At 33.2% G+C, this 27,803-nt stretch overlaps 1 protein-coding gene across 1 annotated transcript in view; it reads right to left on the bottom strand.

The window, feature by feature from the left end:
* Window positions 1-7,609: 7,609 nt before the first annotated feature.
* Window positions 7,610-27,803, bottom strand: part of LOC134712872 (remodeling and spacing factor 1-like) — a 28,487-nt gene continuing 8,293 nt past the window's right edge. The window contains exons 8-16 of the mRNA XM_063574855.1: window positions 26,122-26,509; window positions 22,058-22,137; window positions 21,074-21,178; window positions 20,461-20,540; window positions 19,046-19,097; window positions 18,255-18,468; window positions 17,132-17,321; window positions 15,776-15,918; window positions 7,610-15,004 (exon numbers count right to left, since the gene is read on the bottom strand). Coding sequence (XP_063430925.1) covers window positions 10,788-15,004; window positions 15,776-15,918; window positions 17,132-17,321; window positions 18,255-18,468; window positions 19,046-19,097; window positions 20,461-20,540; window positions 21,074-21,178; window positions 22,058-22,137; window positions 26,122-26,509 — 5,469 coding nt within the window. The 3' untranslated portion in view covers window positions 7,610-10,787. The remainder of the gene's footprint in view (window positions 15,005-15,775; window positions 15,919-17,131; window positions 17,322-18,254; window positions 18,469-19,045; window positions 19,098-20,460; window positions 20,541-21,073; window positions 21,179-22,057; window positions 22,138-26,121; window positions 26,510-27,803) is intronic.

The raw sequence follows: 27,803 nt of genomic DNA, 5'->3' as shown, positions 1-27,803 counted from the left end.
GGTACGGGGCGCCGAATGGGACTCTTGTGGTTTTGTACTCAAAATTCAATTTTGTACGGACAAAAGTGACTTTTGTTCAACAAAAATGAGTTCAGTTAAACAAAATTTGTATCATACTACAAATTTGAAATTTTGTCATACAAAATTATCTATCAGCGGACAAAAGTCACTTTTGTCATGACAAAATTCATTTTTGTTACACAGACTTGACTTTTGTTACCTAATTTGAAAATTGAGCGACAAAAGTCAATTTTGTATTTAAATTAGTTTAGTTTGGTTTCTGTGAACTAATTTGCATACAAAATCGACTTTTGTTACACAAAATTGACTTTTGTTACACAAAAATTACTTTTGTTACACAAAATTGACTTTTGTTACACAAAATTGACTTTTGTTACACAAAATTGACTTTTGTTACACAAAATTGACTTTTGTTACACAAAATTGACTTTTGTTACACAAAATTGACTTTTGTTACACAAAATTGACTTTTGTGAGACAAAATTGACAAAATTGACTTTTGTCTCAACAAAATTGACAAAATTGAATTTTGTCTCAACAAAATTAACAAAATTGAATTTTGTCTCATTAAAATTGACAAAATTGAATTTTGTCTCAACAAAATTGACAAAATTGAATTTTGTCTCAACAAAATTAACAAAATTGAATTTTGTCCCAACAAAATTAACAAAATTGAATTTTGTCTCAACAAAATTGATTTTTGTCTCACGAAAGTCAATTTTGTCTCACGAAAGTCAATTTTGTCTCATAAAAGTCAATTTTGTTCTTACAAAATTGAATTTTGTCATCACAAAAATGAATTTTGTCGTCACAAAATTGACTTTTGTCTCAACAAAATTGACAAAATTGACTTTTGTCTCAACAAAATTTACAAAATTGACTTTTGTCTCAACAAAATTAACAAAATTGACTTTTGTCTCAACAAAAATGACAAAATTGAGTTTTGTCTCACAAAAGTCAATTTTGTCTCACAAAAGTCAATTTTGTCTCACAAAAGTTAATTTTGTCTCACAAAATTGACTTTTGTTACACAAAATTGACTTTTGTTACACAAAATTGACTTTTGTTACACAAAATTGACTTTTGTTACACAAAATTGACTTTTGTGAGACAAAATTGACAAAATTGACTTTTGTCTCAACAAAATTGACAAAATTGAATTTTGTCTCAACAAAATTAACAAAATTGAATTTTGTCTCATTAAAATTGACAAAATTGAATTTTGTCTCAACAAAATTGACAAAATTGAATTTTGTCTCAACAAAATTAACAAAATTGAATTTTGTCCCAACAAAATTAACAAAATTGAATTTTGTCTCAACAAAATTGATTTTTGTCTCACGAAAGTCAATTTTGTCTCACGAAAGTCAATTTTGTCTCATAAAAGTCAATTTTGTTCTTACAAAATTGAATTTTGTCATCACAAAAATGAATTTTGTCGTCACAAAATTGACTTTTGTCTCAACAAAATTGACAAAATTGACTTTTGTCTCAACAAAATTTACAAAATTGACTTTTGTCTCAACAAAATTAACAAAATTGACTTTTGTCTCAACAAAAATGACAAAATTGAGTTTTGTCTCACAAAAGTCAATTTTGTCTCACAAAAGTCAATTTTGTCTCACAAAAGTTAATTTTGTCTCACAAAAGTTAATTTTGTTTCACAAAAGTCAATTTTGTCTCACAAAATTGAATCTTACCGTACACAATTGACTTTTGTGATTTAATTTCCATATCAGGTAACAAAAGTCAATTTTGTATGCAAATATGTTTATATTTGCATACCTTTAAGACAAAATTGACTTTTGTCATGACAAATATGAATTTTGTCTACAAAAATGAATTTTGTCATGACAAAAATGAATTTTGTCTACACAAATGAATTTTGTAATCACAAATGAATTTTGTAATCACAAAATTGAAGTTCTCACAAAACAAGTCTGTAGCACATAGTTTTGTAAGACAAAAATGATTTTGTTATGACAGAATTGAATTTTGTACAAAACCACAAGAGTCCCATTCGGCGCCCCGTAATAGGTGAATGTAATAGATTTATTTATGATCTAATGGAAAAGATGGAGGAAGACGACATTCCTGGACTTTTACTTTTAGTCGATTTTGAAAAAGCTTTCGACACGGTCGAATGGTCTTTTATACTAGAGGCGTTGCAGTTTTATGGCTTTGACCAAACATTTATAAGTTGGATTAGGGCATGCTACTGTGATGCCTCTAGTGCAGTGTTAAACAACGGATATATTTCAGATTTTTTTTCATTGAAAAGAGGGGTTCGTCAAGGGGATCCTCTGTCTCCTTATCTATTTATTTTAGTTTTGGAACTACTCAGTGCAGCTATTAAAAATGACCCTAATGTTGCTGGAGTAACTATTAATGACTCAGAATTTTTATTGAGTCAATATGCTGATGATTCTTCCCTTGTCCTGGATGGTGACCAAAAGTCTCTAAATCAATGTCTAAATTTGTTTGATAAATTTTCAGAATGTGCTGGACTCAGGTGTAATGTTGACAAAACTGAGGCCATATGGATTGGGTCAAAAAAGGGTAGTATGGAAAAACTTTTACCAGAAAAAAATCTTGTTTGGAACCTTTCTGGGAGGTTCAAACTATTAGGAATATGGTTTGAGCTTGCTAAAAGGGATAAGACTCTATGTAATTTTACAGCCAAGATAAACAGTATCAAGTCACTTCTTAATACTTGGGCTTATAGAGAACTAACATATATTGGGAGGGTGGTGGTGATTAAAACTTTAGCACTTCCCATTCTGGTTCAAGTTCTGACTGTCCTCCCTAACCCCCCAGATGGGGTTTTGAAGGAGATTCAAAATATATTTTTCAATTTTTTATGGAAAGGAAAACCAGATAAAGTGAAAAGAACAGTGGTTATGTCCGAACACTGTGATGGCGGTCTTAAGATGCCTAATATTTACTATTTTTGTTATAGCGTTAAAATGTCTTGGCTGTATAAATTACTAGACCCCTAAAATTACTCTCCTTGGAAAGTGTTGCTGCTTAGTTATATACAAAAATTTGGGGGGGACAAAATTTTACATTTAAGTAAGGAAGGATTGCTTTATTTAGCAAAAAAAGTCAATCCCTTTTGGCATGATATCCTGGTTAATTTTTCAAAATTGAAAAATAAACTGAAAGTTGAAAACAACACCGATATTCTGTCCCAGTCCATATGGCTAAATCCAAACATCAAAATGGATGGCAAGATGATTTTGAAGGGTAAATATATTGAAAATTGCATATTTTTCATCAATGATCTGGTGTCAGATAATAATACATTATTCTCATGAAGAATTTGCGGAAAAGTATAATTTCAATACTAATTTTGTAGAGTTTTATGGTATTTTAAGTGCTATTCCAAATATATGGAAAAGTAGGGTAGTAGGTAGTTCTAAACTTGATAATATTGAAAATAAATTAGTAGATAAAGTTAAAAAAGAACCTAAGTCTTGTAAATTTTTCTATAATTTATTTCTGGAGGATAATAAAGTATTATCTCTTTCTTCCCGTAACAAATGGGAAATAGACTTAAATTTACAGATTGAAGATTGGAATGCTATTTATTCCATGCCCTTCATTATAACCAAAAATTCGTTTTTACAAAATTTTCAATTTAAGATTGTTCATAGGATTTTACCATGTAATTCCTTTTTATATAAATGTAAATTAAAAGAAACTGAACTATGTACATTTTGTTCAGAAGTTAAAGAAAATATTTTTCACATTTTTGGGGAATGTAATGTAACACAAAACTTCTGGTTACCGATTATAGATTGGATTAGAAATTATGAAATCTTCTTGCCGTTTAGTGCAAAAGAGGTCATTTTAGGTGTGTCTGAGAATTCTGTCAACAGTAAAACAGTTAATAATATCTTGTTGTTATTTAAATACTATATATACAAATGTAGATGTAAGAGTGTATTGCCCACAAAATATGGTGGGATAGAATATTTAAAGTATTGGATTACAATAGAAAAATACTCTGTATGTTTCTTAACCCCTACACAAAAAATAAAAATGGATCAGAAGTGGCAATTGTTAGAAGCAGCTTTTAATTAACAAAATCAATTGTAATATTTATATCTTGTTATACCATTATGATTTAATCGATCTGATAAGTATTAATTAATTTTTATACCTTGTGTCTAATACTGTATTATGTAATTTCACATGTTTCATCTTGAAAAATAAAGTAATTACAAAAAATTATATTGTATTAATAAGAAGATACAATTTTAGGATAAATTTTGAATAAGATCAATAGTCATCGGAAACAATTTTTTTTTCGGAAGTCGGGATATTAAGATTTTGTGTCGATTGTAAGATATTCAACAAAAAAACAACGAACGACTCACACCTGTTACAAAGTGTCAAAGATTTAATGACATCAATGTAGAACCAAAATAATTATCTTCTTGAAACACTTTGCAATGTATTGATAGATATAACTTGGAGTTATATAAAGACAAAACAGTGCTTTCGCAAATACGAATGGATTATGTGAATACTCAGTAATGTGTTTTGGTTTGTCCAAATCTGGATCGACTGATGTCTACAAAACTGTTTGAACAGTGTTGTATTGACTGTTTGAAGATATCTGCTATGTAAATGTTTGAATCGTTATAAGAATAACATCTAAAAACTAACGAGGAGCGCGTTTAAAACTAAAGACCAGAAAAGTGTATCTGGTATTATTGGGATGACGTCCCGATCTTTTGAACATGTCACTACCAAGCTTACGCTTAACTTGTTTATGTTTTGATAATAATTGAAACACCACTGTATATTAATGTTTAATTATGCTTTACCATATACAGAGAAGACCATGCTCAGTTGCATGTATGGTAAGGAAGTACGAGATATATGATGTTCTGGAACTATGTCGGCAAAGGTGTTAGTTCTGACGTAGGGCGCGTCAAGTTGTGTTGTCTTAAATCTTGATGATAATGTTTTACATCTGATATAAGCCTGGATTGAAATGTGAAACTTTGCAGATAATATTTCTGTCGACCTAAAATTGATAGATCGTTTATCATCTGAAACATTGCCCATGCACCGAATATTGTTGAGAACAAAATCTCTCAGCAAAAAAAAAACATTGATATCAGAACCATGAACATAAGGATCAGACTAACCCTGATAGACGAAGATGTACACTTTTCATCCTATAGACCACATAAAGTTTCTGTTCTGTCTGATGAAGTGTTAAGCTTGTCTGACAACATAAACTTTACCATCTATTGTGATCCTGACGGTATAGATTATCTAAAACTGTACTGCACTTTCAGTAAATCACTGTAAAATATATCAACGCCTTAACGTAACATCAATTCAGTAATTCTAAACCGTTTTTCTTATAATAAAAAAAAATACAACTGGTATATTTACCTTGGGTACCATGGAGATGGGTATATTTAATACGACAAATTATTCCTATTTAATCTACCAAATATAGTTGACATATTGCGTACTGAAATTGAAAAACAGACTAAAAGACAAAACATTAATATTGACCAATGCACCCTGAATTTGAAGTCAAGGTTGTTTTATTTCTTTCAGACAGACATGTACACTTCACAATCGTTCCAGTCACCAAATATAGTTAACCTACTCTTGTACCAGTTGAAAAGAGACCAAAAACACAAAAATGCAACATTGAACAGTGAATCATGAAAACGACGTCAATATCAGATAAAACCTAACAGACTGACATGTAACCCAAACAATCATTCCGTACACCACAGCCATTTGACCTACTATTTATAGTATCTCAAAAACGGACTGGGTCGATGCCACTGCTGGTTGACTTTTCGTCCACAAGGGTATCACCAGCCCAGTAGTCAACACTTTGGTGTTGAGAATGTCAATAATGTGGTCATTTTTATAAATTTCCTGTTGACAAAACTTTGAATTTTCGAAAAACTAAGGATTTTCTTATCTCAGGCATAGATTACCTTAGTCGTATTTGGCACAACTTTTTAGAATTTTGGATCCTTAATGCTCTTCAACTTTGTACTTGTTTGGTTTTACAAATATTTTGATTTGAGCGTGACTGATGAGTCGAATGTAGACGAAACGCGCGTCTGGCGTACTAAATTATAATCCAGGTACCTTTGATAACTATTGACACCACTGGGTCGATGCCACTGCTGGTGGACGTTTCGTCCCCGAGGGTATCACCAGTCCAGTAGTCAACACAGGCATTATCGGCCCCCTAAGGAATTAAATTTTACCGAAGGTCCAGAGTCCATTCTATGTCATTTAAGGGTTGATTATAAGAAAATCGAAATAGCAAAGTAAGCATATGTTCTATGGTCAAAAATAAGTTTTAAAACCAAGCATACCCAGTGATCAACTTATTCGTATTGAGGCAGATTATCACAGTTTAAACGACAACGGTTACTAACATTAAAACTACTTCTATTAAAAAACAAAACTTATTATTGTTAGAGCATGTTATTGGCCCTCTATGCAATTAAATTTTACCGAACGTCCAGAGTCGATTCTGTGTCAGTTAAGGGTTGATTATAAGAAAACCGAGCTTTGAAAAGTAAACATCTGTTCTATGGTCACAAATAAGTTTTAAAACCAAGCATACCCAGTGATCAACTTGTTCGAATTGAGACAGATTATCACAGTTTAAGCGACAACGGTTACTAACATTTAAACTACTTCTATTAAAAAACAAAACTTATTATTGTTAGAGCATGCTATCGGCCCCCTATGCAATTCAATTTTACCGAACGTCCAGTCTATTCTGTTTCAGTTAAGGGTTGATTATAAGAAAAATCAAAATAGAAAAGTAAGCATCTTTTCTATGGTCACAAACAAGTTTTAAAACCAAGCATACCCAGTGATCAAACTGTTTGCATTGAAGCAGATTAATCCATTCCTCGATCATATTCTTTGCAGTTCAAATAAAAAGATCTGCCAGTCAGGTTATCAGTACTGTTCTTTGTGATAATTCATAATCCTATGATGTTGAACGGCAGGATGGCTTTGGAGGGAGGACTTGGTACCTTAAAAGTGTAGTCGCATTGGAGGGAGGACTTGGTACCTTAAAAGTGAGGTCAACTCCTACAGTTTAAAACCCAGATTAATGAAAAGAAAGAAGAACGAAAATTTGATGAAATTGTGCATCTTCTATTAGCGTCTTCAATTAAAGACTTTATTTTGCCTTTTGAAACTTTTTTTGGATTCGAGTGTCACTGATGAGTCTTTTGTAGACGATAGGGGCAACTGGCATAAATACACAAAATTTAATCCTGGTATCAATGATGAGATTAATCTATCTAACAGATTAGATAGATCTTCAATGCAGAAGTGGACTCTTTGTTGAATATAGAAGATCAACACAACCAATTAGAATAAAACAAAGTCTGCTAGATATGAATACCACTAACGAATACAAAGATGTATTTTAAAGCAAGTATTGGCCTGGGATTTCTCTAAATTCACAGAGATGATGAAAGTGATCTCAATATATATTTGACTTCCAATGGTGTAACTCAACGGAAATACAAATGTGTAAAAAGCCATTATGAATTACAAAGAAACACAATTTAAAAATTACTATTTCTTTACTTTTGGTTTTTAAAAAGTTTTACATAAATGAGAGTGTGAAATGTACAAAATGACAATGCAGGCAGTAAAAAGCCTCTATTATACACAATACATGCTGAGATCATATTGACACATTCATCCATACACTCAAACAACATACAATTAATTTCATTTTGTGACAATGTGAATTAAATAATTTTGTGAAAATTTAAGTACAATGGTATGAAAATATGAATTCCTAATTTTTACATATTTTGATGAATTAAAGTAAATAAATAATATGAAATGTTCTAATTTTTAAATGATCTGTCGTAGAAAATAAAAACATTTATTAATTCAAGGAGATAAAAAGTTACTTGTTTAGTTGTATTTATTTAATTAGTAGCAATGCATTAATATCTCAATGTATTAACACAACTACTGGTATGCCTCATTTTCAAACATTGTGTAATAAGATGTTATCAAACGATCAAGGATTATGTTGTATGAGGATTGTAAACATGAATAAGATGTTACATATGACAAACATTCAAACTATGCATTAGGATTTGGATATTTTATATGCCATAAAGTTATGAAATATACATTCATATGAAAAAAATGCCATTTACGTTATGGATTGTACTAATCTAGTAAGAATAAAAAAATCAATTGAACTTTAATCTTTGTTTATCTAGTGCTATATCTATTCTTACTATTAACATTCATGACAGTAGTTTTTAAATTTCTGCAAAGAATTTTTAAATAATATCCCCGCTCACTGAGAAATACTTATATTATCTTATCAAACCTATCATTCACATTGTAATATACTGGTAATTCAAAATTCTACCTACTAACATCTGCTTAATATAAAATACAACAAACCATCAAATACTATAACAACAAAAAACTATACATAACAAGACTTCTATCATTTGTATATTGCATCCTTATACAAGTAGGATTTTGAAGTTTGGAGGTCAAAAAGAAACTAACAAAATTTATTTCAGAATGAACAAGAATGTAAGGAGATGTTGGAACTTTATATGTACCCTTAATCATCTTTTGTTACACAATAAAAAAAACATTAAAAACTGACTTGTAGTTTACTACTTATGTGAATGGTGGGTTTCAAAATGTTCACATACCACAAAACAATAACACATATATTGCTGTAAAATGTGTGCTTATAAAGGAGTATGGGTAATATTGCACATACAAATGCATAAACTCTCATCAAAATCATAGGAACAGTTATATTTCTGGGACTTGTGAATAATATTGTTTCAACAGACATCTGCTTTAACATTTGAAATAAAAGTAACCAGCTTTTGAATAGGTTGTAGTCAGTTTCACTTTGTTTTCTCACTATTAAATCTGAAATACACGTATAAAATATATAAAGATCTAACTTCCAGTAGAAAAAATTTCATGCACATTAGTTAGTATGAAAATATAAAATCATCTTTTGACAATGTTGAATGGTATTTGATTATCTAGACCTAATACATGTTATACTATTTTAAAGAGAACTGGACAATGTTTAAAATAGCCATCTAATAGGATTATGATACAGACGTGTATTTAAAACATAAATATATAAAAGGAATCAAGATTATGTTTCTATTCAAAAATTATACATTATAAAAACATAAAGATATAGAGTACAACAGTAGGAATGGATTTTATAATTAGACTAATTTATATAGATATATATACATCCTATTCAATACATCAATTACACAAAAAGAAAATGAGTCACATCTGTTGTTTTTTTGCATTCTATATAAATCCAGCATAAAAAAAAAGAAAAATTTATGTCTTTGTGATCTTTTATCAAAATGGTAGTTCTAGTTTCAGAAGTTTCCATTGTATTTGTAGATTTTAAACTTGATTACATTATATAATGTGACAGAATCTATAACGGGACGGACATACTAACAAATAAAAATTTGATGGACAGACAGACCTGGCCATAATGGCCCTTACATAACATTAAATATATGCATAAGGCTGAACTTGAATTAAAAAAATGGAAACCCATTTTATAAGTTTATCAATAGTTTACAAATGCACTTCTGGTATATACATTTCTATATTAAAAAAACTTAGAAACCAATTAAAACATTTAGTTCATTATGTTTATTTGTCATGACAGAGGATAAAACTGACTAGAACATCACCAGTAAGAATATGAACCCTATTTCTTTTTAACCTTAATGACAAACTATGTAAGCCGAACCAAAAACTTGATTCAGAAATTTGTTCCTTCATTTATTATATATGATTGATTGTTGAAGAATATTCAAGAACAAGAGATTAATTATTGCAATTCTAGAAAATGTGACATTCAAATAATGCTGTGAAGTTTAAAATGTCAGGTTATATTTCTGTGACACGTATCTTGTTGCAATTTCCAAAATAACAAAAAATAACAAATAATTATTAATTTACAGTATGAAGTATGAATAATTACAAATATTCATATGGCGTAAAAAATTACCAGCATTTATACTGCTATTTGAAGAAAAAAAATTTTTATTAATAAAAAATGAATTGATTTGTGAATCAGTATGAAATTAAGAAGCAATTGATGTAGTAATCAAATTCTATTCTTCCTTTCAACTTATTTTAAAATAACAATTGACTTATACTGAAAAAAAAATCATAAATATTTACACCCTTTAGAAGACATAAAACAAATAGAGACAGTTAACATAAATTGAGCAGAAATGTCGTAACTAATGATATTTTACTGAATAAATCAATGACAAGAATGAACTACTCGGAAGATTGAACATGTCATTTTATAGAAAATCAAATTGCTTTAAATAAATCAAACACTTTGAAATGAACCATACATGCAATGAAAAGTTCTGTGGTTAGCTTATATTTCAAATATTCTTTTTTAATACACAATTTGTACACAATGTGCACAACTTTATAACTGACAATGTATTCCCTCTGAATAGTTGCATTATGAGAAATTACACAAAAAGATCATATAAACTAAAAAGAGACATTTCACAAATGTGGTTAAGTCTTAATGGTTTTTAAATCTTTAAAGGTAATGTTTAAGATTTTGGCTGTAAGTTAAAAGACTTCATACATTTTTTAATTCATAATTCCTTCTAAATTTAATGTTGCAAAATATTCACTAATAGAAACATAAACCTTCATATATACAATTCTACTTAATGATTCATAACATATTTAACAATATCTCCAATGTCTGACATTTCATCCATATCTTTTTCCCCATTAGAAGGAGATGGTTCTCCCTCATATGTCTGTTGGTCTGGTTCCCCTGGTGACTCCTCCTCCTCTTCATGGGAGATAATCGGTTCTAGTTGTTGGACACGAGGATGCTTATCTAACAAGTTGTCAATCATGAATCCCCGCCCACCATTCCCTGGCATCATCTGAGGTGGACCATACATCCCAGGATTCATCTGGTTGTAATCTGGTGGACCTTGGTTCATCCCATTCATTCCATAATTATCAAATGGGGGTCTCATAAAAGGTCCTTGCTGTGGATGCATTGGTCTTGGTATTGGCATTTGGTATTGTGGTCCTGGGACCATCTGAGGTTGTTGCTGAGGATGAAATTCTTGTTCCGGTACATTAGGACCTGATGAAGGTTGAGGTTTGGACTCTGCCTGAGCCTTCATTTTTTCTTTTTTAGTTTGTCTTGGTTTTCTTGGCTTTTTTGCTTTTGTTGGTTCATTAGTTGAAGTAGCAGAACTATCGGAGCTTTCCTGCATTTTTGATTTACTAGGGCTATCTGCCTTTGTCTCATCCGGTCCAGAACTCTGTGGCATTCTCATACCCATTTCAAGTCTAGGACCAAAACCACTTGGAACTCCAGGGTGCTGTTGATAAGGCATTGGTCCAGGTCCATACATAGGCCTTTGGAAATTGGGATTCATTGGCCTCATGTGCTCTGGTCTCATTCTAGGGATGACATTTCTTGGGACTTGTCCAACAAAGTTAGGTGGCCCTTGCATGTTAGGCCTTTGTGGCATCCCCATTGAACCTTGTTGAAACTGCATTCTTTGGTTACTCATGTGTGACATCATTTCATTAAACTGTCCTCTGAACATGCCTTGCTGGTAAGGATGTGGTCCTCTTATCATGGATCCTTCTGGAGGATTTGGCTGAGGTCCTCTAATCATAGACCCTTCTTGAGGAATTGGCTGTGGTCCTCTAATCATAGAACTTTCTGAAGGAATAGGCTGTGGTCCTATAATTGTGGAACCTTCTGGAGGATTTGGCTGTGGTCCTCTAATCATGGACCCTTCTGGTGGAATTTGCTGATTAAGCTGTGGTCCCCTTATCGTGGTTTTCTCTGCAGGATTAGGCAGCGGTCCACTTAACATGGTCTTTTCTGCAGGATGTGTACCAGACTGTTGTGAAGATGGAGATCCAGGCTTTATTTCAATATCAGATTTAGGAACCTTTGGATCAGACTCATTACCTAAAGTTGGTTCAATTGTTTGTTCTTCTGAGATCTTTTGTTTATCTGTATCTGCATCAGAGCTGGATGATGTCACCTGACTTTGTGGCAGGTTTTTAGAGTTTGCCTCTGACAGCAATTCAGTTACAATCTGTCCATCAGGTTTTTCACTTTCTGAACTAGTCTTTTCAATGTCTTTTGGTTGATTTGAATCAAGTTTGTTTTCCTTTTTATTTTTTGTAGATTGTTCTACTTGATCTTTTTCAGAGGATGTCTTTGTATCAGAGACAACAACATCTGTAGATGAATCTTTTCTCGTTTCTAAACACTCCTCTGGTATTTCATTTTGTTTACTGTTAATTTCTTGAACAGAACTGGATTCATCTTTCACTTTAGCAGATAGAGCAACTTTCTGAACATCTATTCCAGAAATTGATTGTGATGTTTTATCTGTTTCATTTTTGACATTTTGATCACTGTGAACATCCTTTGCTCTATCTACTGGAACAATTGCCTGAGGAGTATGAGAAGGTGACATCTGCGATCTAGGTTGGGACTGTCGTGGTGGAAAGAACTGTTGGTTTGTTTCCTGTACTGGTGGGCTTCCAATTGTTGGACTGCTGACTGGTGGACCAGAAATATGTGAAGGAGGTGTTTGTTGACCAGGTTGAAGAGGTCGATGTGGAAATCCTTGTTGATTGGGATGTAAACCAGGTCTCAGCTGAGCTGGATATGGAAAACCTGGTCTAAAATGTCCTTCTTGACCTGGCATCATATGTCTTTCAGGTTGACCATAGAAAGGTCCTCTAGCCATTGGTCTATGTGGTTGTCCTGGGAACGAACCCCTTATCATTGGTGTAGACTGAAAACTAGACTGTTGTCCTGGCATCATTGGTCTTTCTGGAAGTCCAGGTTGGGAACTTGGGGGACTTTTCATTCTACTATCTTTATCTTCTCTATTTTGATCTGTGACTGCTCCATCCTGGTTTGAATGACTACCTCTTAGATTATCTTGCTGACTGGTATTTGGATATGGACCTCGCATCATTGTTGGCTGACCAGGATATGGACCTCTCATCATTTGACCTGACTGATAGCTAGAATATTGGCCCTGCATCATCATTTGCTGCTGGTTTGGGAAACGACCTCCCATCATCATCTGCTGATTTGGATAAAAGGGACCTCGGATCATTTGGCCATCTTGTTGTGGCATTGGTGGACCTCGGATCATTTGGCCATCTTGTTGTGGCATTGGCGGACCTCTAATCATTTGGCCATCTTGTTGTGGCATTGGTGGACCTCGGATCATTTGGCCATCTTGTTGTGGCATTGGTGGACCTCTGATCATTTGGCCATCTTGTGGTATTGGTTGACCTCTAATCATTTGACCCTCTTGTGGCATTGGTGGACCTCTGATCATTTGGCCATCTTGTTGTGGCATTGGTGGACCTCTCATTTGCCCCATCATTTCTGGTCTTATGCCTTGCTGCATCTGACCTCCATCCTGTTGGCCTGGATGTGGACCTCTCATCATCATTGGTTGATCTTGAATTGATCTTCCAAAAACTTGACCTTGACTTTGTGGCACCTGTGATGAATATTGGGGCCTTTCTTGCATTGTGGGGTATGGTGGTGATGATATTGTCCCCTGGCTTGTAGACATTGATGTAAATGGCTGACTGGAAGTTGATACAGGAAAGTTTACCTGCCTCATCTGGGGAGGATAATTTTGTGAGAGTGGAGGACCTTGCCTCATCATGTGACCAGGTTGCTGAGATTGATAAGATGAATGAGGAGGTGAGAACTGTTGTTGAGGTGGAGAACCGTAAGGAGGTGATCTCCCCTGGAATTGTTGTGGCCCTGGTTGATTGGTAAAGTTTCCCTCAGCATAACTCTGACCCATTGAGTATTGTGGACTTGGCCTTACCACACCTGCGTTGTTCTGACATACTGGTGTGTCACTATTATCAGGAACTGTACTTGTTGAGATATGAGCCTCATTCTGAGATTCAATTTTTGGATTTGTGTCATTCTTATCCTGTGGTGAATTGGTTGGTTCTTTGTCAGACTCATGCTCACTTACAGAATCTTTAGGAAGTGTTTCTTTACCTTTTTCAATTGATTTACTAACTTTCTCTTTTTTCTTTGGTACTTTTTTATCTTGTCCTTTGATTTCAGACTGACTATCTTCGTCCTCAGAATCCTCTTCTGTCTCATCATCTTCGTCATCCTCCTTTTCATCTTTTTTCTGCTTCTTTGGTTTAACTGGTTCTTTTTCATCTTCTTCAGTTGTCTCCCCTTCCACTGATTCTTCAGACTTCTTGTCATAGTAATCATCAGTGTCCGTAGAATCATCTCTAATAGCATTTTTCTTTTTTGTTTTTTTGTCTTTTTCACTTCCACTTTTGTCCTCCGATACCTCAGTTGCATCAGAATCAGAACCAGCTATTGCCTTATAATTAACTCTTTTAGCTATATTTCTCCTTCTATTCCGTGAAGGCTCTGAAGATTCAGATTTTTCTGATTCACTACTTGATTCAGAATAACGTCTTTTGGACAATTTCCTTTTTGCTGCTTTTTTTATTTTTCCCATATCTACACTGCTATCATCACTTTCTGATTTAGATTCACTTTCCTCTGATTTTTCACTCCTTTCACTTCCTTCGTCTTCTGAATCCACAATTCTTCTCCTTTTTGCAGAATGTTTACCTTTCTTTTTCTCTTTTTCTCTAAACACTTTTTTATCTATTTCTTTCCTGTTTTTCTTCTTTTTTGTAGGGCCACTGTCCTCGGAGCATAAATCATCTGTGTCAATAGATTCATCAGTTTCTTCTTCCTCCTCTTCTTCTTCTTCGCTCCATACTTCTTTGTGTTTTCTCCTTTGTCGTGTGGAAGCTCTTGTAGAACGAGCAGACTTTCTCCTGGTACCATAGTCACTGTCTTCTTCATCAACAACTGTAAAAGACAATTTTAATAGAATTAAACAGTTGTTATTTTATTGTCATCTATCCATCACATTCCTTTTTTGACATTTTGTTGTTTTTATAATTAGAAGATAACTGTATTGTATTTTAAGCTAGCGACACGGAGCGGAGATAGGATAACGGATACTTGTGACAGTAATATAAGGCCAAGCTTAAAATATAATACAGTCATCTACATTCTTATGCCACATATTAAAATAAATGTCATTTAATAAATATTTTGGTAAAAAATGGCATAAAGAAAAAGTCTGCGAAACTGTTGCATTGTCTTAAGCATCTAAACAATGTGACGTCATATGTATACTCTGGATGTCAAACATGAATACTTAAGGTATTTTTACTTTTTGTAGGCGTCAGAATGGTTTAAATATGGACAAAAAGAAGGTTTTGAGGCTTAAAATGTAACTATCTTGTTTATTTTTTGAGAAATTACATACCCAAAAAAAATTGAAATTCATTGCGAAGTGCTCCTTTGAAGGAGGGATTTCCTAATACAGATACAGAATGGTGGCTTTCTTAGTTATGGACTGGTAGAAAGTGGAATCTAACCCCTCAAAATATTTGTCAACGTCCAATGAAAATTATAGTTACAAACTAATTGCATTAGAATGTGTGATTACCATATCAGTTGAAGGTGGTTGAGATCATGCATGATTTTTTTCCCAATTTAAACAGATTAGTTCCTAATTTGTCCTAGCACTCACTTTGATCAATTCTCCCTTTCAGGCTATGGATAACTTACCAAAGTCCTTATATTGCTTAGATCTGGCATTGCGTCTTGCACTCCGTCTTGTCCCCTTCCTACACCAGCCCTCCCCGTCCAGACTATAATCACTGACGTCATCATCATCCTCCTCTACCTCCTCTGGGGGCTCGGAAGTATCACTGAAATTGAATAAATGGAAGTTAAGAATTTAGTACTGCTTTTCATTTATCAAACTCTTTTATTGTAGTTCTAGGGTAATATGTGTACCCCTCTGGGTGCAAGAGTTTCCCGCTGCATTGAAAACCTATTGGTGACCTTTTGCTGTTGTATGTTCTATGGTCGGGTTGTGGTCTCTTTGATACATTCCCCATTTCAATTTTCAATTTTATTAATATGCTAACATGATATGTGTAATATCACATTTCAAATTTTAAGTTATTCAAACACACTGTAGAAGTACTTGCTATATAAAATAAATATTCCCTGGACCCCATATACATGAAGTAATAAAATACAAAATTTAAAAAACAATTTCCACACTCAATATGAACAAAAATCATATCAAATGCAATTCTTTCTTTTTAAGTTGTGTCATTGTTATCAATAAACAGAAAATTCTTACTTACATTTCAGGAGGTGCCTAGATAGTTTTCTCAATTGAAATAATAGTTGTGTTTACTTGTTTTTCATGTCTTTTAAGTTGAAGATTTATAATACTTATTAAGTACTTTCTTTCAGGGTTTCATTTTGAATGGTTTGTTATAACATTATTGATTCGCAAGACTTAGAAAATGTAGTTTATGAATGACACATTCAGACCCATTTGAAAATATTTATTTAATATTATTCTATATTTAAATAAATAAATTTCCAGTGTAAAGATTTTTGGTACAGAAATAATACCTATGCAAAAGTAACAATTTGGATTAGTAAGGCGTTCACTGTCTCTGAACTAGTATATATTTGTTTAGGGGCCAGCTGAAGGACGCCTCAGGGAATTTCTCGCTTCATTGAAGACCTGTTGGTGACCTTCTGCTGTTGTTTTTTCTATGGACGGGTTGTTGTCTCTTTGACACATCCCCCATTTCCATTCTCAATTTTAGCAGTATATTCAATTAGTTATAATACCATGGATGTGCTTGTCAGTGTATTATTATTTTATGTTTACATCAGGTCATATGATCAAAGGAGTTCTAAGGAGATCATGTTGATGGCTTCTAAAAAACAACACTAAAATGCTGATATAGATTTGAGTCATAGCAGTGAACATAAATTTGATGAATTATGCTCCTTTAATACCGTGCCGTGGTAGAGAATTTGAATCATGTGACTTACTTTTAATCACATGACTTACTTTTAATCACATGACTTACTTTTAATCACATGACTTACTCAGAACATTTGTATTCATCTCCACTTTCCTCCTCATTGTCATCTTCATCACTAAGATTTGTTAGGCGACGCCCCTTCTTCTTTTTTTGACCTCCCCCTTCAGATGATGGTTTTCCTTCCTCCTCCTCGCTGACATATTCCCGACCCTCTGCCATGTAAATATTAGCCATGTCTTTACCACGGGATCTTCCTTAAAACATAAGCATTTGTTGAAATTTCATTCTTGTGGAAAGATAATCATAAGTTAAATTCTTCTTTTTTTTCACTGCCTTTCATAAGATTGAACTAAATCACAATCATAAATTGAGGTATTTTGGACATGGTCATGTGTGCTAGCAAATGTGATAAAAGTTTCAAAGCTTAACATTTTAAAAGAATATTTAATTATTTGATTAAAAAAATTATTGTTACTGTTTTGTCTAAAGATTTTGTTGTTATTTGTTGCTATAATGTTAAGTGATTTTCCTGTACTGATTTTTGTTGTCTGTTACCTTATTACCTCAGTACTGTGGATTCATTTTTATTCGTGGGATATCAATTTTCGTGGCTTTCGTGGGTACGGGTGAACCACGAAATTAAATGTTCAACGAATATCAAATTTTCTATAGGCTTGTATGTAGACTTCGGCAAAACCACGAAAATAAATATCCACGAACTTCCAAGTTTTCCATAATCCACGAAAATTGGTACCCACGAAAATAAATACCTTATTTTAGTCAACTGATCTATACATTTTAAAAGATGTTAAACCCTGCCAAAGGCTTTTGAGCCTCTCCAAAGTGAGTGATTGTATCTTGTAATATAATAATGTTCTTTTTTTGTCAATCCGAAAATTCAGTGCTAATGGCTATTCTTTGATTAATTGCTTAACCTCCAGTGGTAAATGCTATTTATATACATAGTTTTGTTTATTCTCTTCATCTGCAGTCAGACATATGTTTTATGCTGTCTATCAATCAGACATATGTTTTATGCTGTCTATCAATCAGACATATGTTTTATGCTGTCTATCAATCAGACATATGTTTTATGCTGTCTATCAATCAGACATATGTTTTATGCTGTCTATCAATCAGACATATGTTTTATGCTGTCTATCAAGTATATTTTTTTTTGTTCATACCTTTACCAGGGTTGTAAGGCTGAGGATTTTCTAAATCTTCTTTGATAGCTGTATTTATCATGTCATCGAACTCGTCAAACTTGTAGCTGATTACATTACGTGATCGACATGACCTCTTAACAAATGATTTGTTCTTCTTTGGTTTATAATATTCCTCCTCCTCCTCTGGACTGTAATGTTCATATTCATCAGGGTTTACATTCTCCTTGTGTTCCTATAGAAACAAAACATCTTAAATTAACAATGTTCTTCGTTTCTTGTCATGGGAAAGTGGAGGAATAATATACAACTTTTGTTTCACTTTTTGAATTTAAAATCATAAAGTGTTTAAAGATCAATCAAAAGATATCAATCTCATTTTTATACTTTCTGTACATTAGCTTGTCAGTATCCATAAAATAAAATATACATATATTTGCTTTATGCTTCAAAACTTCATATATATTTTTCTAAAATATGAAAATTTTGGAAGCTTGTCAACTATTTTAAGATATTGACAAGAGCCTGAACTCTATCAATCCCAAGCTCCTTTAAGATATAATTTTGACATGACATTTTCCAGCAAGGTGTTGTATATATCCCATATATTCTATATGAAGACATATTTTAAGAAAATTCTTTCTTCACTCTTAAATTACCATAATATAGAGAAAAGTGGTGATAGTTTAACTGTGTTCAGGTTTAATAAGACATGAACAACCAAACAACAATAAGCCATTGTTTCATTTACAGAATATGTTCACACAAATATAAAATTCCCTTTGACATTAATAATAAACATATATACTTACATCCTTTAAGATATTGTCTAAACTTATTCCTACAAAGGCTAATCTCTCTTTCCTAAAAACAAAAAAAACAATAAACAGATAAATACAATTCCATGTTTACTTTATAAGTAATATTCATACTGTTACTGTTGTAGTGATCAATAGTATACCATGTCTATACTGTAATATATTAATACCTATGTCATAGACACACATGTATTCACTCAAACATTAAGAAAATGCGTTTTAGCTTTCTTTAAATTGTACCTTTATGTAATAAAGTGTTTGATTAACTTGTAAGTTTACTGTATAGTTGTATCCTGTTATTTATCAAAATGAGAATCGAAATCAAAATTTTTTGAAGTGACTGTAGTACTTTTAAGATTCAATTATTTTTGTGTAAAATGAATAAAAGTAAATATAGTATCAATATAACCATTTGCTCTGCAGGGTGCAGCTTTATGCAACTGCAGAGGTTGAACCCTTCACAGTTGGGGCAAGTATGGACAAAACATTCAAGCTTGATACAGCTTTGAATTTGGATTAAGATTAAATAGTTATAGTTGACACAGCATAGCTTTCTGACACAGAATGAATGTGGTCTAATAAACTTGAAAAATTTAAATTTACCTATTATCTTCCAATATCTAAATCTCAATAAATTTTAGACCCTAATTTGGACCAACATGAAAACTGGGCCCAAAACAAAAAATCTAAATACATGTTTAGATTCAGCATATCAATGAGCCCAAAGATTATTATTTTTTTAATCAAACTAAGTTTTATTTTGAATCCTTTGGACCAGAATGTAGACCAATTTGAAAACAGGACCCAAAATTAAAAATCTAAATACACGGTTAGATGTGGCATATCATAGAACCTCAATAATTCCTTTTTTGATGAAATTAAACAATTTAAAGACGGGGACCATATTTCTTAAACTTAATACACGAATAGATTCAGCACATTTAAGAACCCCAAGAATTCAAGAATAAAACCCATTGAAATTGGTAAAAAAATAAGCAATTTATACAAAGTATAAGAAAAGTATTGTTTTTGGCCCCTTTTTGGTCCCTTATTCCTAAATAGTTTGGGCCATAACCCTCAAAATCAATCCCAACATTTCCTTTTTTGAAACGAACCTTGTGGTACAATTTCAGAAAGATCCATACACTTACACACAAGTTATTGTCTCAAAACTAGAAAAATACTTATTTTGACCCCTTTTGGGCCCCTTTTTCCTAAACTATTGGGAACCTCCAAAATCAATCCCAACCTTCCTTTAGTGGTTATAATCCTTATGTTAAATTAAATTTTCATTAATTTCTATTCATTTATACTACAGTTATTATCCAGAAACCATCCGGAGGTGACCATTCCTCCATAAGTTGACATCATACAACATCTATCTATTTTCCTTTCATGGTATCACAAACCTTTTTATTAATCTATCTTTCTTCTTCATAATTATATCTAAATCTTTAAGACTAATCTGCAATTTTTCCAACAGCCGTTTCTGCAATGCAATAACATTATGTTATAAAGTTAGATAATTATGTGACAGAATTTGATGTATGTCATAGCACAGTTCAGCAAAACCATTATCTAGTATTACTGAACTCATCAAGTTCAAGGTATTTTTTGCAATGTTTAGTAGGAGTTTGTTTACATTCTAAACCAAGAGATAATGACACAGAAAGTAGTTTTATAGGTTTAATTTTAAGTGTTGGAGGACTTGATCACTAAAATAAGAAACCTTTCATATTTAAATTTACTGTTATATCTTGCCGAAAAATGACCATGTTCCTTAGTATGGAAAAATGGAAAAGTTCCTTGAACAGTTTCATAATTTAGATATATGTTCAATCTTTATGTAAAGTGTCAGGGATCTGGGCTGTAAAATAGTACATGGAGTTAATAACACAATTTAGGTATCAACTTTTCTCTGTCCATCCAAATGGTCCATCTACTAAAGCTACATCTAAATCTAATAATGAATGAAATACTTTGATCTAGAATGAATCCAAATATAATCATGATAATACATACATGTTCACACGGTGGACAAAACCAATCTCCATCTGGTATTATCATTAGAGGTGGGCGTAGACATGCTGTGTGGAATCCATCATCACATTTATCACACAGGAGTAGCTGTAAAAAGAATACATATATTTCCTTTATGTCATCGTATTTCTGAAAAAAAATCAAAGTAAACATGTTGTACGCTCAATATACCCCATGTGTTTATCCAGGGGAGGTTTTTAAAATAAGTTACCAATTTCAGTTCATAGAAACCTGTTAATATTGTCTCCTTATATGTATAGTTGTCGAGGGATAACTCTTTAAGGATGTTCGCTGCTCAGTTTCAAAATAAATAACTTTTCATAAAACTAGTATGTATTGAAAGGGAATAAATTGAGAAATAAAAAAAGCAAAAAAAATATAGGGGTTCATGTGCTTGTATTCGAGATATCATCCATTGGAATTTTGGCGGGAAAATGTTCTCTCTTGATTTTCCATAGCTTTATCATCATGATCATTGACCAGTTAAAGGTCTCAAATACTATTAAAAAATAAATAAAATTTTACAAGACTTTTACAAATGACTTATCATTATACACGTAAAAGATTTATTCAGAGAAAAATAAGGGTTCAGGGGGAAATTTTTTGAAGGCATTCAAATAGATAAAACCAGAGGATTCCGAAAATCTGACAAAAATTCCAAATCATGACAAGCAGACATCCTTAAGTTTGATCATGGAATAACAATCCTGTGTCCTTTATTTTTGACATGGTTAATGTTATAAAGCCAAATAAATCAACTGCTTTTGTATAATATGAACTGATCTTACCACTTTCAAGGCTGAAAACATATTTTCTAGGTTAATTAACCATTCTTAAACGCAACATAGAAATGTAACTTGGCCCTTACTGTACAAATGGCCATAATTATATAAATGTGCACATTCCAAACAATAAGAATGATAATTAAAATAAATAAATAACTTCAATCACATGAATCAAGCTTACCCATTCAGGTCTATCTGTGTTTTGACAATGTATACATGGTGTATCATTCGGGATTTCTTCCACTAGACATTCTTGTGTATCTGAAAATAAATATCATTATAGAATGTCATTTGATTAAATCAATTATTCATAAGATATCACTATGGATAAAATAGGTTGTAGAGTATACTTCATGTGATATCAACCCAGCAACTTTTTTTTTTATCTTAAAGTTAACACATGATTTTCAACTACATTGTATTAAAAACATGAGATTAATACACTATGTCTTAAAAGCTTTCAATAACATTTAATATATAAAATAAATTGATAGGTAATCACCTCAAGACAATACAATTATAACAAAACCATTGTAAGGGACGTAAATCTTAATGCTAAATAAATGGGGAAAGGTCCATAGGACACAGATGATGCCCCTGCTCACAAATCATAGAAAGTTATAAAGGGACATAACTGAAAAAATGGTAAAAAAGGACACTACCCAAATTTGTTACTAATCTGAGTTTTGTAGTAATAAGTATAATTTTTTTTTTGCTGTAACGATAAATTCTATAACATTTGGTCGAGGCTGACTTAAGTTGAAGAACAGACATGAAAAATTCAGCATTTTTTTCCTTTTGTAAATGGGCATACCTCTAGTAAAAGTAAAAGTGAAGCCACCTAAATTCAATCTTCATCTGTCATGTCTGTATTTTGTGGTAATAAGCATTGTGTATTAGTTTCAAATCATTTGGTTTAGGCAAACTAACAATGACTAAATAAACAGAAAGGAAACAAATAATTCAGCAATTTTTCCATTTGTAAAGGGGCATAATTCTAGAACTGTTTAAGTGACACAACCATAATATAAACTTGATCTGTGTTTTGTGGCAATAAATATTGTGTAAAAAATTTATAAGATGGGTTGAGGCATACTAAATTAGAGAACAGAAACCAACCTTGGGACATACATACAGATGGACAAGGGTAAAACGGTATGCCCCTTCTGCTCTGGCGGGGGGCCATTACAAGAAATGAACTAATCATCATGATCATACTACACAAATATTCTGAGTCAGAGTCAGTTACAGTAAAATCACTATGTATAATACATTACTAACCTTGTATTGCAGCCTGTCGTCTAGCATTTCTCCCTTTAGGAGCAGGATTAAATTCATCTTCTGAGTCACCAGAGTCAGGTACAGTAAAATCACTACGTATAACACATTACTAACCTTGTATTGCAGCCTGTCGTCTAGCGTTCCTTCCTTTAGGAGCAGGATTAAATTCATCTTCTGAGTCACCAGAGTCAGGTACAGTAAAATCACTATGTATAATACATTACTAACCTTGTATTGCAGCCTGTCGTCTAGCGTTTCTTCCTTTAGGAGCAGGATTAAATTCATCTTCTGAGTCACCAGAGTCAGTTACAGTAAAATCACTATGTATAATACATTACTAACCTTGTATTGCAGCCTGTCGTCTAGCGTTCCTCCCTTTAGGAGCAGGATTAAATTCATCTTCTGAGTCACCAGAGTCAGGTACAGTAAAATCACTACGTATAATACATTACTAACCTTGTATTGCAGCCTGTCGTCTAGCGTTCCTCCCTTTAGGAGCAGGATTAAATTCATCTTCTGAGTCACCAGAGTCAGGTACAGTAAAATCACTATGTATAATACATTACTAACCTTGTATTGCAGCCTGTCGTCTAGCGTTCCTCCCTTTAGGAGCAGGATTAAATTCATCTTCTGAGTCACCAGAGTCAGGTACAGTAAAATCACTATGTATAATACATTACTAACCTTGTATTGCAGCCTGTCGTCTAGCATTTCTCCCTTTAGGAGCAGGATTAAATTCATCTTCTGAGTCACCAGAGTCAGGTACAGTAAAATCACTATGTATAATACATTACTAACCTTGTATTGCAGCCTGTCGTCTAGCGTTCCTTCCTTTAGGAGCAGGATTAAATTCATCTTCTGAGTCACCAGAGTCAGGTACAGTAAAATCACTATGTATAATACATTACTAACCTTGTATTGCAGCCTGTCGTCTAGCGTTCCTCCCTTTAGGAGCAGGATTAAATTCATCTTCTGAGTCACCAGAGTCAGGTACAGTAAAATCACTATGTATAATACATTACTAACCTTGTATTGCAGCCTGTCGTCTAGCGTTCCTCCCTTTAGGAGCAGGATTAAATTCATCTTCTGAGTCACCAGAGTCAGGTACAGTAAAATCACTATGTATAATACATTACTAACCTTGTATTGCAGCCTGTCGTCTAGCGTTCCTCCCTTTAGGAGCAGGATCAAATTCATCTTCTGAGTCACCAGAGTCAGGTACAGTAAAATCACTATGTATAATACATTACTAACCTTGTATTGCAGCCTGTCGTCTAGCGTTTCTTCCTTTAGGAGCAGGATTAAATTCATCTTCTGAGTCACCAGAGTCAGTTACAGTAAAATCACTACGTATAATACATTACTAACCTTGTATTGCAGCCTGTCGTCTAGCGTTCCTCCCTTTAGGAGCAGGATTAAATTCATCTTCTGAGTCACCAGAGTCAGGTACAGTAAAATCACTATGTATAATACATTACTAACCTTGTATTGCAGCCTGTCGTCTAGCGTTCCTCCCTTTAGGAGCAGGATCAAATTCATCTTCTGAGTCGTCAGAGTCAGGTACAGTAAAATCACTATGTATAATACATTACTAACCTTGTATTGCAGCCTGTCGTCTAGCGTTCCTCCCTTTAGGAGCAGGATCAAATTCATCTTCTGAGTCACCATAGTCAGGTACAGTAAAATCACTATGTATAATACATTACTAACCTTGTATTGCAGCCTGTCGTCTAGCGTTCCTCCCTTTAGGAGCAGGATCAAATTCATCTTCTGAGTCACCAGAGTCAGGTACAGTAAAATCACTATGTATAATACATTACTAACCTTGTATTGCAGCCTGTCGTCTAGCGTTCCTCCCTTTAGGAGCAGGATTAAATTCATCTTCTGAGTCACCAGAGTCAGGTACAGTAAAATCACTATGTATAATACATTACTAACCTTGTATTGCAGCCTGTCGTCTAGCGTTCCTCCCTTTAGGAGCAGGATCAAATTCATCTTCTGAGTCACCAGAGTCAGGTACAGTAAAATCACTATGTATAATACATTACTAACCTTGTATTGCAGCCTGTCGTCTAGCGTTCCTCCCTTTAGGAGCAGGATTAAATTCATCTTCTGAGTCACCAGAGTCAGTTACAGTAAAATCACTACGTATAATACATTACTAACCTTGTATTGCAGCCTGTCGTCTAGCGTTCCTCCCTTTAGGAGCAGGATTAAATTCATCTTCTGAGTCACCAGAGTCAGGTACAGTAAAATCACTATGTATAATACATTACTAACCTTGTATTGCAGCCTGTCGTCTAGCGTTCCTCCCTTTAGGAGCAGGATTAAATTCATCTTCTGAGTCACCAGAGTCAGGTACAGTAAAATCACTATGTATAATACATTACTAACCTTGTATTGCAGCCTGTCGTCTAGCGTTTCTCCCTTTAGGAGCAGGATTAAATTCATCATCTGAGTCACCAGAGTCAGGTACAGTAAAATCACTATGTATAATACATTACTAACCTTGTATTGCAGCCTGTCGTCTAGCGTTTCTCCCTTTAGGAGCAGGATTAAATTCATCATCTGAGTCACCAGAGTCAGGTACAGTAAAATCACTATGTATAATACATTACTAACCTTGTATTGCAGCCTGTCGTCTAGCGTTCCTCCCTTTAGGAGCAGGATTAAATTCATCTTCTGAGTCACCAGAGTCAGTTACAGTAAAATCACTATGTATAATACATTACTAACCTTGTATTGCAGCTTGTCGTCTAGCGTTCCTCCCTTTAGGAGCAGGATTAAATTCATCTTCTGAGTCACCAGAGTCAGGTACAGTAAAATCACTACGTATTATACATAACTAACCTTGTATTGCAGCCTGTCGTCTAGCGTTTCTCCCTTTAGGAGCAGGATTAAATTCATCATCTGAGTCACCAGAGTCAGGTACAGTAAAATCACTATGTATAATACATTACTAACCTTGTATTGCAGCCTGTCGTCTAGCGTTCCTTCCTTTAGGAGCAGGATTAAATTCATCTTCTGAGTCACCAGAGTCAGGTACAGTAAAATCACTATGATCATCATCCTCCTCCTCATCTTCTTCAAAACTTGATGGAGGTGGAGTAATTTCCTTTTTCTTGGCTTTCTTCAATAGTTTTTTAACCCTTGAACTTCGCCTCCGACCTCCTTTATCTTCCTCCTCTTCCTCCGTTTCAGACTCCGATTTCTGTAAGGCTTTAAGAGGAGTTTCATCATCATCCTCACTGTCTGCATCAGTAGATTTGACCTTTGACTTTTTAGAGGATGAAGACTTTTTAGACTTTGATGAACTTTCTTTATCCTCTTCATCACTGTCAAATTTCTTTTTCTGAATACATGAAATCATAATTCAAGATTAATTCAACATGCTATTTGTAATGTTTGTTTTGACTTTACAAAAATACAACATGTACATGTATATTACATGTATTACATGCTTTCAAAACACTGCAAGTGCAAGATCATTAGATGTATTTAAAATATACTTTTTTGTTAAAATACGCTTAACTTCTTATCTACCACAGGCGATCATAGAGTTCACTACTACAGACATCTTATTAGTTAGCTACTGCAGCTGATTTGTAGGTTAACTACCAGAGATAATTTGCAGTGTGGAAATTTTTACGGGGGTGCAATTAAATATGAAATTATTAAGCAATTACTGTATAGAAATTAAAAATAAAAAATGTATTTAATTCTCAATTGTTTGAATTTTTATATTTCTGATTTTGATCTAATTATGTTCACTAATTAATCCAGTAAAATATGTTGAAAAACAAATTATTTGTCCAATGCCGTTATATAACTCCGGTTCCTCGTTTCGCTATTTTCGGATAACTGATATCACTGCCGACACTTCAAACTTCTTTTTCATCTATATCAGACTGCTTAAAACACTAAAACCCTTCATCTTCTTCCTCCAATTCGAAGAATGAAGCCCATTGATCGGCCATTGTTTCAATCGCAATTCTCAAACGAAAATACGTGTTAAAAACAATGTATTTTAATGTAAACATATTACCTTTCAATGAAAAAGAATATACGAATTGAAAGCTTATTCATTTGTAAAACCGAATTTGATTGGTTCATTTCGGGATTCCCCCTAGGTATTGTCCAATCTAAAGAGTTTTAACAGTGGTATATTTTACGGGAATATCCGTCAACGCGACTGCGCATGCATTGTTTACAGCGGATATATCAGTCACTGCGAATACACAGGTGACCCAGCAAGCGGATTTATCAGTCACTACGAACTAAACGGTGAAAATTACCGCGTATATATCCGTCAGTGGTAGATAAAGAGTTAAATGAATGCACATTGTTTTGGCATTGAATTATCTCAAGCTAAGGAGAATGGTAAATGAAGTACAAAATGTAGTATTTTTACATATATATAGTCTTCAGATAAACGAGATAAAAATGACTATATTACCAACCACTTAATGCCTGCTGCTTGATTCAAGGCTTAAGTTTCACCCTTCATCTATCTTTCATTTATAGTAAAAATGACTGGAGAATGAGACAAAACTATAATATACAAAGTATAAACAATTTATCATCTTTCAGACATAATGCAATGAAGTCTACAGAACATAATAAATTTATAATAAAACTTCATTATC

This window comes from Mytilus trossulus, chromosome 3, assembly GCF_036588685.1.
Source record: "Mytilus trossulus isolate FHL-02 chromosome 3, PNRI_Mtr1.1.1.hap1, whole genome shotgun sequence".
Classification (NCBI taxonomy): domain Eukaryota; kingdom Metazoa; phylum Mollusca; class Bivalvia; order Mytilida; family Mytilidae; genus Mytilus; species Mytilus trossulus.
Note: the sequence above shows the minus strand (reverse complement) of the source record. Positions and strands in the feature narration are given on the sequence as shown.